The sequence below is a fragment of the Anabas testudineus genome, chromosome 16 (assembly GCF_900324465.2).
Source record: "Anabas testudineus chromosome 16, fAnaTes1.2, whole genome shotgun sequence".
Lineage (NCBI taxonomy): Eukaryota > Metazoa > Chordata > Actinopteri > Anabantiformes > Anabantidae > Anabas > Anabas testudineus.
In genome coordinates, this window is record NC_046625.1 from 8,740,410 (window position 1) to 8,753,223 (window position 12,814).

At 44.1% G+C, this 12,814-nt stretch overlaps 1 protein-coding gene across 1 annotated transcript in view; it reads right to left on the minus strand.

Annotated features, from left to right (window-relative positions):
* Positions 1-442: 442 nt before the first annotated feature.
* The window catches only part of erfl3 (Ets2 repressor factor like 3), a 44,243-nt gene continuing 31,871 nt past the window's right edge, over positions 443-12,814 (minus strand). The window contains exons 3-5 of the mRNA XM_026370526.1: positions 6,280-6,395; positions 4,906-6,053; positions 443-4,732 (exon numbers count right to left, since the gene is read on the minus strand). Of these exons, the coding sequence (XP_026226311.1) occupies positions 4,064-4,732; positions 4,906-6,053; positions 6,280-6,395 (1,933 nt within the window). The 3' untranslated portion in view covers positions 443-4,063. The remainder of the gene's footprint in view (positions 4,733-4,905; positions 6,054-6,279; positions 6,396-12,814) is intronic.

Below are 12,814 nucleotides of genomic sequence, written 5' to 3' on the forward strand. Positions count from 1 at the left end.
TTATTTAAACTGTACAAAATCATAAATGCTAAATTGACAATTGAGCCGTTGCCAGGTAACCAGCGGAGAGGAAGTGATGGGTACGACCGTGAAATAGTCCGACACATCATCCACGACATAACAGTCAGATTTATGAATTAATGTATAACTTTGTATTTGTCCTAAGGTATTTCCCTGTAGATTGAAACTCTGGTGTTTTCAAAACAGTTAAATTACAGTGTTCTTTAGTGTATTTGTTTATTTATTTTGTAATTAAGTGTAATATTGAAATACCAAAAGGTCTCCTATAATTGTGGCTTTCTATTGACTAGACAAAAAGTCAAGGGTTAATATCTTTGTTTACAAATAACTCGTAATAAACTAGTCTGATTATGTGTTATTAATAAATATTGATGTGTGAAAGACGCGTGCATAAATAAACAAAGACATATTCATATTGGGTTTTAACCAGTTTTAATTAACCCTGATTACATCTTAATTACAAGTTTGGGAAAAAAAAAAACACAAAAGAAGTGGAGAAATTCAATGTTACATCATGGTATTAACTCTCATCTCTCCATCTGAGTGTTATGTAACTGCTTGGGGGAGATGAGGCAAAAAGAAGAAGAGACTGAAAGAGGGAGAAGATAGACCTTTACACAGTAAAACAATACATATCTTTTTTCTTCTTTTAAAATGATACAAACCCCCTCCCAAAAAAAAAGAAAAGAAAAAATATACGAGAGAGAGAGAAAAGTAACATTATAAAATAAAAATTACAATACCTGACAAAAAAGGTAAAATTACTCCCGCTCTGCCCCTAAATAAAATCCTCTGCTGCTGTCCTTCTCTCTCAGTCCCCAATGTTACTTTTATGTCAGCATCAAAATTAATATTACACATTTTTGTTATATTACATTTGTAAAAACTAAAGACAGGGAGAAGATTCCTGGATCAGGGGATTGAAGGTTTGAAACAGGGAATGGAGTTCGGGGTGGGGGTTCCACATCATCCAAAGTGATGTACACAACATAAAAAGCAACAGCTAACAGAGCCAAGGAATAATAATAATGCCAGGTGTAGAGGTAAATAACCCAATGAGAACAATAATAACAACATCAACAGTAATCAATAGCAATATTGACATCAGAAAAATAAACTTAGAAACCTTTATTCTTTTGATAGAGAAATGTAATCTTTGTGCTGTTTGTCTACCGTTCTTTGACTGTAGATGCCAAACAGAATGAGAGAGAGTCTCTGTTATAGACTCCAATCAATCTTTTAAGCCTGCAATATCACGAATGACTCAGATCACGCTGCAGTTAGCAGGAAGTCAGACACCGCCTGAAACAGAGTGAGGAACAAATTAAACAGAAAGAGGAGGGAAAGAGTGCAGAGCAGGTAAGACTGATGTCTCATCTGTTGCTGAGATATGAAAAGTAGTAATAAGGCAGCTGTCAGTTCAAATACAGACACAGGACCTGGTGGGGGTAAGGGTGTGTGTGTGTGTGTGTGTGTGTGTGTTGTGACATGCTCTAGTCCAGACCACAGGGGTCTGATGAGGAAATTCGATCAGCTCAGCTACACAGACTGCCTGGAGGCCATCTATCTCACAGTTCTCTGCTATAGATCTGTCTTGTCACTGACCAGGCAGGGACAGGCTGCTGGTCAACATGGCTCAGTTAACCAATCAGATGCCTGCGTCACCTGGCTGCAGTGAATGAAAAATGGCAGGATGGTAAAACATAATCACAACATCATTTGTGATTACAAGTGTGTGTCTGAGTAAAGGTGCATAGTCTGAGGAGAGGGCATTTCAAGACAGGCTCTCACATATCTGACTTTTCCAGGGTATCTTAAAGTGATTAACCCCTTAATCCCCTCTCTCTTTTCCCTGCCCCAGTCTAGTGCTGCTGCAAAGTCTGGAGTATTATGCTAACTGGCCTAACAGAAAAGACTGGATTACTACTTCAATAATAACCCATGAGCAAACTTGGAGCACACCCACACACACAGACACACAGACACACACACACACACACAGAGGGCCTGGAGAGGTGGCCTGAGGCCAGGGCAGCTCAGTCCGGGGAGAACCCTGCTGAGCTGAGCTAGACTGTACAGACAGAAAAGAGCAGAGTGCTGCATGCTGAAAAAGCAAGCTACCGCAAATGAAGTGAGCAGCAGAGTGAACCACATTTCTGAATCATTAGCAGTCTGTTTGAGATTTCTTTGCGTCTGTTTTTTCTTGCTGGTAGACTGGCATGTGCCGTTTTTCTCTGGCTTGTTTATCTATGAAACAAATGTACAAGAAAAACCTGGAACCATTCTTTGTTGTGTCCATCCACCCTCCACACTTTATTACCTAGCGAGTGGTATGACACTTCTTACCACTGAAAATAATCCATTTACAAATAATCCTGAATCGATGTTATCATTAAATGCTTTTTAAAATCTCACTTTTCTTCAATAATTTCATTTAGAATATATAAAGATATAGTCTGTATGTGTGTTATTAGAGCTCAGTTTGCACCTTTGTACATGCTATAAAAACAAGGCATAAAGAGGCAGTATGTGTGTGTGTGTGTGTGTGTGTGTGTGTGTGTTTGTGTGTGTTTGTGTATGTTCCCTGCTCTCTGTGGCTCTCACACTCCTGGCAGTCTCACACACTCTCAGAACGTCAGAGGATGATGCCATTATAAGCAGAGCTGGAGGTCCAGACAGAGAGAGGGAGCATATTTAAGAGCTAAAGGCAGTGCTATGTATGTATGTGTGTGTGTGTGTGTGTGTGTCTGTGTGTTTGCTGGTTTAGTTTAACACTATCTATGATTGTTAGAGGAGCTTTAGCTGGTGAACTAGGATTCTGTGCCACAGGGACTTGAGGGAAGCTACTTGCAGTGTACAAGCGGTGTTAGGTGAGGTGAGAAGGCTAGTTAACAGTTACTGTAGCCCCCTCAAAGCCTTCCTCCCACTGCTGCCTTCCCCTTGTGGTCCCTTCGGCAGCTTTTCTTCATTCTTCTCCTCACATCTCACTGGGGTTAAAATTATTTTTGTGAGGGCAGTCAAGATCTATCCACAGGTGGTCCGCAAGAGAAATAGAGGCAGGACAGGAGAGAGACAGAAGGAAGGTTATACAAAAGTCAAAAGCTCTGAGAGAAGTGTGCTGAAGAGTCAATGTCTGTGTGTGGATGTCTGTGATAGTGTAGGGTCTTGCGTTGCAGTGAACACTGTTCAGTGCCCACAGTCTCCAAGTCCCATTCACTGTTGGCTGGATTTACACTTGCTTGTATGTGTTTGTGTGCATGAATCCGATAAACATACAGCAATAGGCTTCCCTGAGTGGAGTGGGCCAGGTTTAAAAGTCAGTCACACAACACCCAACAGCCCCACTCTTCAGTCTTAGAGACACACTTTCCTTTATATTCTCATGATTTGTTAGTATCTGCCAAACTTTCCAACAGTTTCATGAGCTAAAGGATTAATAGCTGGGAGCAGTCCTCCTCTCAAACAGTCTCCCTTCTGCGCTCTTGTCCATGTCAATCTAGGGCTGTGGGCTTGAAGAACAGGCACTTATCAAAGTCCCCTCGTCTTACAGGAAAAGTAGCATAGGGGAGAGTGTGCACATTGTCAGCATAAGTGTGATGCTGGGCTGTAAGGGAGTGTGTATCCCCTGAGGAAAGTGTTGACTGGCTGCTGATCCTACTGGCAGGGCCTGAAGGTGGGAGCTGTGCTACTGGGACAGGGCATCTGGAGCTTCACTGGCCAGGTGGGAGGTGAACTTGGGGACCAGTTTGTTACAGTCACTGTGCCTTGAATGGCTCTGAGTCTAAGTGAGTCCCTCCTCCCAAAGGATGTGTCCCAGATGGGTCCTGATCCAGACAGAGGATTGCTGAGGGATCTGACACAACAAGACTGTCTTTGAGGTGTTAGTTTTGTATGTGTGTATGTTGGACTGTGCTCTCAGCTCACTGGAGGTTTCAGGAATCTAGTTTGTCAGTGTAGGATAGGGATTACAGAGAAAACATTTACATACTCCTGTATCACCCCCTGTGCTACCGGAGCAGTAGTGTTTGGGCTGTGTCTCTTATCAGCAGTCTTTGTTCTCCAGAGACAGCTGTGCAGTGGCACGATGCAGCTCAGCACTCACCCTCTGGTGTGAGGCCAATGGTGTGGCTAAAGAGCCCTCATAGGCCAACAGAGGAGGACTGTCAGCTTCTCCACTGCCTGTCCCGTCTTCATCCATTTCCATTTGACCATTGCTTTGCCTCTCTCTATCCCTCTCCTCCTCTGGTCGTACTTTCTTGTCGTCAGACTCTTCCTGTGAGGCCTCCATGCGCTGGTCTTCGCTCCAGCGCCTCTTGAAACGCAGCTTGAGGGGGATGCACTTGGTCTGGGGAGATTCTCCTGAGCCTGTCTGAGGCGGGGGTGTGCTGCTGTCTCCTGGCTCGGTGGTCTCACTCTTAAGGGTGGGCAGCAATCGAAGCGCATTGGAGTGTGTGTGCTGCGAGGTGAAGAAAGGCATCAGACCAGGTGGAGGAGGAGCAGGGGCTTTGAAGACATCTTCGTCCAGGTCCTCATCAGGATGGGGATGATGATGGGATGCAGCTGTGCCATTGGCAAGGTGGTGGTGGTCAGGGGCTCTGGAGTGGCGACGTGCAAAAAGCTCAAACTCTTCATCTCTTTCATCTGGGTCTTCATCGCTAATGTCAGTCACCTCCACCTCTTCTTCTGACTCAATATCAGATATGGGCTCCACCTGAACAGTCGAGAAGAAGTATAAGTTTAATTTTCATTAATAAAAATGTTACTACAACAATTTAGTGTTGTTAATAGATAGAACATTAAAGATGTGGTTAATTATATCACTCTGTGCTTAAATGTTAAGAGTCCTGCAGAGTTAACAGTCAAGACGTGTTTGGTGTGTCTCACCTTTATCTTGGGAAGTCCTGCACTGTTTAGAGACTGTGTTGAGGAGGAGGCAGAGACTAGGCCTGAGCCACTGGCTGAGCTCAGGTCACTGCCAAATGACAGTGAGGAGCCAAGGCCAGAGGTAGATGACATGGACCCAGATCCAGAGCCTGAGGACAGTGAGCTCTGCCTGAGTTTAGTCTGGCTTTGCCCTTCCCTCTGCTTCCTGCCCAATGGTGGCGGCTGCAGCTTGAACTTGAAGGGAGACATATGAGGAGGCTCCTCACCCAGGTGAAGTGGATGATGCATGGGATGGGAATGCAGGTGAGGGTGAGCAGTGTGAGGTGGATGCGGATGGTGGTGGGCAGAGTGACCTAGAGGTGGATGGTGGTGCCGCTCTCCTCCCCTCTCTCCTCCCCCTGTTGTTGCTCTTTCTGCTCTCTCTCCTCTCTCTCCAGCCAGACCAGCCTTGTCTGCGGTGGGGCGGTGGGGCTGAGGGATGACGATGTTGGGGTACTGGAGGAAAGCTCTGGGACTGAGGCCATAGTTATATACCGACTGGGTGTGAGCCTGCAGGTAGCGCTCCATGTCCTTTGGGTTGAAGGAAAAGTGGGAGCCTAGCATTGGTGAGAGGGTGGGGGAGGGAGTATAGGTGAGGTGAGATGTTGGGGTCATAGAGAGAGCTGGGGACAGAGGGGGAGCCAAGAGGCCAGCTCCTCCTGGCCCTGGCAGAGGGGATACAGGGAATGGGGACAGTGGCTCTGGGTGGATACGGTGCCCCGTAGGACCACGGGAGCCTGGATGCCCAGCGGGGTTGCCAGGTCCTCCGTACATGCGGAACAAGGTTTCATGGGACAGACGGGGATGGATGATACTCCGGAAGCCTCCTCCTCCACCCCCAGGTCCTCCTCCTCCGCTCACACCTCTTTCTCCTCTCTCCTCTCCCACTCCCGTGTTGCCCTCCTCAATTTCTGAATTGACTGAGGTGCCATCACTGCAATCACTGACAGACCCGCGTCCCATTCGTCGGGCCACAGAGCTGAACATGCCGCCAGGGCTTCGCAAGTCCTCATTGGGGGAAAGGACTTCTGAGGGTGTGGAAGGAGGGAAGCGGAAGTGGGTCCCTGCACCAGTAGGGACAGGGGGGGCACTCTGAGGAACACTGCTCCCTGGAGACGTCAAGGCAAGGGAGAGAGGAAAAGAAAAAAAGAGGAGAATCCTGAGAAATAATATATTCTCTTGTATAATCCTGTGTAATCACACTATCCAACTGTGGGATTAGGAGATATTAGACACACACACACACACAGACACAGACAGACAGACACACACACACACACACACACACACACAGACAGACACACACACACACACACACACACAGTCCAAGCTTACCAGTGGAGCTCATGTCAATGAAGGGGTAGTTGACCAAAACCAGTTTGTTGAAGTTGAACTTGTACGTGAATCTCTTGCCTTTGGTCTTATGAAGGATCCTCTTGTTGTAGTAGTATCTGGAAAAGAGCATAAAACAAACAGAATAGGTAAAAAAAAGTCATATTAAATCATTTCATATTAAAATATTTTGCTTCTAACGTCACCAAGAATGAGAGATGCGCTTGCGCACTCAAGCACACACTTTATTAATCATGCAGCAGAGTAATGTTTTGTGTAGATAAAAAGTTCAGATGCTAATTAATATATTTTTAATACTGCTATTAGGCTATTTTGAGCATGTATGACAAAGGTGGTAATCTATACATATATGTCTAAAAGACATTGAGGAACTATACAAAGGTTTCTTTTAGGGTGTTTTTAAGTTCAGATTTTGTCATTTAAGTGTCACACACACAACAGTACATTCTGCCATTCATTTTGCTAGATGGACCCATCTCTTTATGTAACACCAAAGCAAAGCCACCAATAATTCACCCCATCTTTATCTGTTTATGTAATGGGCATTCTGTATTTCTTTCTCTCTCTCTCTTGCTCTCTCTCTCTCCCCCATGGCTCTGCCTACAGTACAAGGCTCCATTTTTATTAACCTTTGTCCAGCTACAGCTCTTTATGTAACATCTCTCTGCTTTCTTCCCCATATCCACATCCACTTTATGTAACCTCTAGATCCCTGGTTGCCAAACCTCACACAGTAAGGGAGTCAGAGGGAGGGAAAAAGTAAGAGATAAAGAGCAAGAAAGGAGCAGAGACGGTGTATATGTCTCTGTCAGAGACAGAACTGGCATGTGTGCCATGCTCACCACACGTACCACCTATGCTTTCAACCCTACTCCTGGCTATTAGATATAAGATTTAACCAGACTGCACTTTACTCATCACGTCTGCATGCCTACCTGCTTTTATAACACCAGACTCTGCTTTTTCTTCCTCCAGCTTGTGTCTGCTGGCACAAGTTAAGTGAAGTGTGCTGGCAAAGATAGGGGCTTCAGGGTATGCCGGTAATGCTGAGTTAATCAGAGCCCACTGACTATCATTACACTGAATGGTAGTTATCCAGACAGTGGTGTGTGTGTGTCTGTGTGTGTGTTTTTGTCTGTTTTGTGGTGGGGGTGTCGTCCTTCACCCCCTCTTATTATGCTTATTACACAGATTTGTTGGGCTGTTTTTTCTCTGGGAACAGACTGTTGCTCTTTTTCACTTGTTCTCTCCAGTCCTCCCTCTTTTCTCCCTTTATCCTACTGATACCTCTCTCTCTTTTACTCTCATCAATCCACCTCCCCCCTCTTTATCCCTACTCGTCCCCTGAGGCGATGGGAGAGGGTGAGAGAGACAGAGAGACAGGACAGGCCTGCACTGTTGAAAACATTGTTTACACCAGGCATGTAATTTCTGCTCTAGGGGAGACACTCACAAGGGCCGGGGAGAGGAGGGGAGAGAGGGGGAGAGAGGGGAGAGAAGCAGTCATGAGCGAGGGGACGAACACAGACAAGCAGGAAGTCAAGCAGAATTAAAACCACAACAAGACTGTGATTTAATTAGCTGCTGATCGAAAAGTGAACAAACTGTGTTATGGTCCACATGAGGGTCCAAAATAATATGAATTGTAAGGGTATCCTAATTGTGTGTGTGCACTATCCAGCATCATTGAAACCCCACAATTGAGCATTCATGGCATGTTGCACTTTTATTACCTTCTAAAGCATCAAACATGAACACACTAAATGTATTAAATACATTTTAATTGTACACTCAGCTAAAACTAGCACATCTACTGGAGGTAAAACAATTGTGCTGCATCACTGCTGCCACTTCTTTTTCATCGCTAATGAGTATGCTTGATAGCACACACAGTGTAAAATAAATGACCAACAATGATCAACTACAGTTTATGTGACTGTGAAATTAAGCATTTATTTTAGCTTTTAGCTCTAACCTGAAAGCTAGGAAACATCCATAAGAATGATCCAAGAGACTTCTCCTATACCGAAATTTATAAACAGGTAAAGTCTAAACTTCTTATCCCAACACTGCATCACTTTGTTGTCATTTTTCTGAATATTTTGAGAATATGTGAAGAGAAGTTTTTCATATTTTATCATGTTACTAGTCAACTTAATGGTATTTATAACTGTAGCTACTAGTTAACATTTAGTCCATCCTAAATTACATAAGTAAGATTCACAATGAGAAAAGTTTCTTGGCATCTCTCTAAATCAGTTTCAACAAAAACTGTGTTGCATTTGTTTTTGACAGATGTACCTAATAAACTGACAACTCAGTGTCTAATTGGTATAAATACGGATGCATCCCAAAGACCAGCAATTGTACTGTGCTGACACGTGTCTGACCCCAGCGTGTGGCAGATGCCTCGTAGGGAGTGTAGCCAACGAAAATGTTGTGTGCACGGCTGCACACACATGCTGTTAATATTTGTACACTGAATGCTGAAATGCATATTTGGAAGCAGACAATAACTTTGTGTAATCCTAGCTGTGGCGACTGAAGCTGTGTTTAGAGCACATGGTCACCCATTCTCTTCTCCGTGCCCCCTCCTCCTGCTTTGTCATATGGGCAGACAGTCTTTGAAGAACATTTGAACTCACTTCAAAAGAGAAGAAAGAGATTCTTTGAGTGCCTGTGTTTAGCTGCCCACCATACTCGCATTACACACACATGTACATAAATACACACCTCTACCATCTCAACTGCTGCCTCATTCAGACACACTCTAATACGTATGCCCCCACACACCCCCAGAACGTATCATCCAGGAGACGCCGCTTTATCCCCCTCGCTGTTTAACCAAAAGAGTAGATTGAACAATCAATGGAAGTATGGATTTAGGAAAAGCCTTCAGGGAAACAGAGGAGAGGCTTTCTATCAACTCAGTTGTTACTGTGTGTGGTTCTAGGCCAGGGATTAAAGCTGCGATTACACAGACCTGCTGTGGTCCAAAACATTATGATCAAAGCACAGAGTGAGAGAGAGAGAGAGAGAGACGCCACAGTAGAGGAACAAACATTTTAAAACAACACTTTAACTAGACTCGAAGCCATTTGTTGAAAAAATAATACAGAATCACTATTTACTTGTATGTGATTTTTCTGCTGATATAAATACCTGGGTTTTGGCACAGGCATCAACTTAGGCTGTGAGAGTTTTCAAATGTCTATAAAATACTTGGATTTTCTAGTTTGCTCTGTTTTATGTAACAAGAAACAGTTTTTGTCAAAGCTCAGACTGAAGACATGAACTTTTCTGACATTTTACAGACTAAACAATTTATCAAGGAATCAGTTTTATTTGGGTTATAAAATAATTATCAGAGTATCACAGCAAAGTAACTAACAAATAGGTTCAAAAGAGCAAGAAAAAAACACTCAGGTTTCAAATATGTTTGACTACCTGTGTTGTTTAACAAATCATGTTTACTGCCCCTAGTAGACTCATTCTGACTCATTCTGGAATACAATCTTACCATAACCACAGAAAAAATATTTAAAGTCTATAAAAGGAAATATCAGGGCTTGACAAGCACTCAGTGATGCAAACAGACAAAGTGTGGTCAAAACAGTATTGAGGTTTGACACATAGCGGTAAAGACAAGGTAAGTGAAAATCTTTTTGTTTAGGGACTAAATGTATTGAGTTCAGATAGTGAGGTACGCAACACCTCAACCACATCTGCTATGGTCAGTTTTTTATAATACTGAATAATCTATCTGTATAAGCACATCAGGCTATTCAGTATCACTCTACACTCACATGCACGCAAATGTCAACACTAAAACTGAATAGAACCAGCCCACTTGTGTATGCGTGCACAGGCCGTGCTTTGCCCATTGTTGGGCTGTAAATAGGCGCTGACTGTGACAGGAAGTTGGGATTACAATACTCCCCATGAGCCCCGTGTTTATTTTCTGCCTCTTTCGTCAGCGTTGACTATTACACATACATCCTCCTCTACACGCGTGCACACACACACACCAGCTGCTCACATTCAGGTGTGTGTGTGTACACACAAGGTGCACACGTGAGAGAGCTTTGTGTAGAAGCGAGGTCTGACGAGCGCTTACTGTCTCAAAAAGGAAATAAAATGAGTTTGTGTAAAGATGTGGGCTGGGCTGGGGGTATGATTAGGCATGGTGTCACATGCTCTGTGAATGTGCATGTGTGGTGGAGTATATTTGTGTTTGTGTGTAATAAGGGGGATATGCTGAGGTCTGAGCAGGCAATCACTTGTCCTGTGGGTAAGAATATATATGTTGTGTGGAGTGTTGAGCACACTCAGATGTATGTGTGTGTGTGTGTGTGTGTGTGCACAGCTCGTGTACAGCCTCGTAGAAAAATAAAGGACTCATTCAATCTAGGACAATGACATGCACACAATGCTCATTTACACTGAACGCATACATGCTACAGATTATAGACAATGGAAAACAATGCACACAAGCATACGCTCAACACAAACTCATACAGTGGTACTGGCCCTGGGTGCACCCTCTGCACTTTCTCTCCGGCCCTGGGTGTTTCCACACAATGTGCTGCTGTAGACAGAGGCCTTCTGACCTACAAACAGGCCCAGCCAGCTAGGTGAGTAACACTGTGTGCATATGCAGCAGTATTTCCTGCAGCATGTTCTGTGAATGTGGTCACTGAGGTTACTTCTAAATACACATCAGACAGGTTTTAGTGCAGCAGTTTAAAAATGGCCACAGTATTTCAGGTCAAGAAAGTATTATTGATTACACATAATCATGCCATAGTCCCACCAATTCAGTTAAAAATAGGGTATTAGGTGGATGTTTTCATGTGGTTTTAGCGTACAGTGAAAAAATATTTGATTACAATTTTTCTGAATTTACAGCACCACCATACCCAGGAATCTTATGCAACATTTATTCTATTTATGTGATTTTCTGTGGTGGCAATTTTCCAGCTGTGACAACCAATCACAACTAAATGAATGTTGGAAATGAAGCAAACTCTCCAAACATGTGTGCAACCAAGCGTGCAAGGGCAAGAGTCTGTGTACAATGGTGCATTTGTGTATGTCGATATGTGCATGTGGTGTGTTGTTAATCTTTGCCAGCTGTGCGTGGCAGTCCCCCTGACCTCTGACCATGGCGATGGAGCCAATGCTGACTGCTGACTGGAGAACAGTGGGGCCTGGAGGTCTCGAGGAGCTGGGACCTCTTAGCATAATTGCACTCATTAAACCAGTGCTCTGCAGTGACTGATTGGCAACAGGCTTCATTTCCCCTACTCTCCTCTGTTGATCAGTACAAGTCTCATTTATGAGAGTGAGATGATGAATCAGGAGAAGGGGGCGAAGGCCTGGACACTTTTCTCTTTTTTCTTTTCATCGTACCATATGATCCCTCATGAAGAAATGCAGCCGAGGGCTTGTGTCTCTCCATTTATTCACTACAAAAATGTCAGACAGCACTAACGTCGAAGCTTGAGGAATACGTAAGCAGAAGGTGAGAATGTCTTGCAAAGGGTGTGACACACTGTGGGCAACAGCGACATGCTTTAAAAGTAAATTATTTGGGTTTTTGAAGGTTTATTTTACATTTAACAATAGCCTAATAGAATAGCACGAATTAGACTATGAAACGTCAGTCTCTTTCAACGTGCACATACAGAGCAACACGCACACTCCTGCACAAAAATACACACTGGTGCCGTTTGAGTCTAATCCTCTCAACAGGAGTGGGAATTTCACAGTGGAGGTGGGAGCGGGAGGCCAAGATGACGCATGGACTGAGGCTGTGTCCCCTCAACGGAAAGCCAACACATACGCACATGTCCACACACAATACAGCAGTCCTGATGAAGGGAATTTCCATGTGCATGGCAGACAGGAAAGAATACGATCATGGAGGCAAAAATAATAATTACAAAGGCAAAGCGATAAAACGAACACTTCAAAACAGGCGTGCCTTTTCAAGTATGGGAGCATGTGTGTGTACTGTATGTTAATTGCCACATGCTGACTGTGGTCTCCATTATTCCAGACTACAGGTCTTCTCCATATGAGGGGTACAATGTGGCCTGCTCTCCAACCGTTTGCTCCATATGGGGACTGTTACCCTGCACATGTGTGTTTGTGTGCTTCTTTTATAACTTCATTAATCTTTAGTGGCATTAATCCTCTTGCCACATTACTATTCATGTGGGTCTTGAGAGGTTTCATTGCCAGTGTGTTTTGCAGCGAAGGAACTGACAACATCTCTGGTGTCAAATCAGGTGACAGCGCTGATGTGGGTGTGCACGCGCGTTTGAAGTGTCCTTCTCACTCTAAGCCTGAAGTGAGTCTGCTCAATTTATAGTCGCAGAGGGAGGCGACATGGAGGGTGGATGAGGACACAAGAGGACTGGAGGGGAAACTCCTGTGTCAAAAACTTGTTGATAATCAGCCTCTAAGGCTGGTTCATCAGAGGGCACTAAGACCCACTATATATAAGCACTTA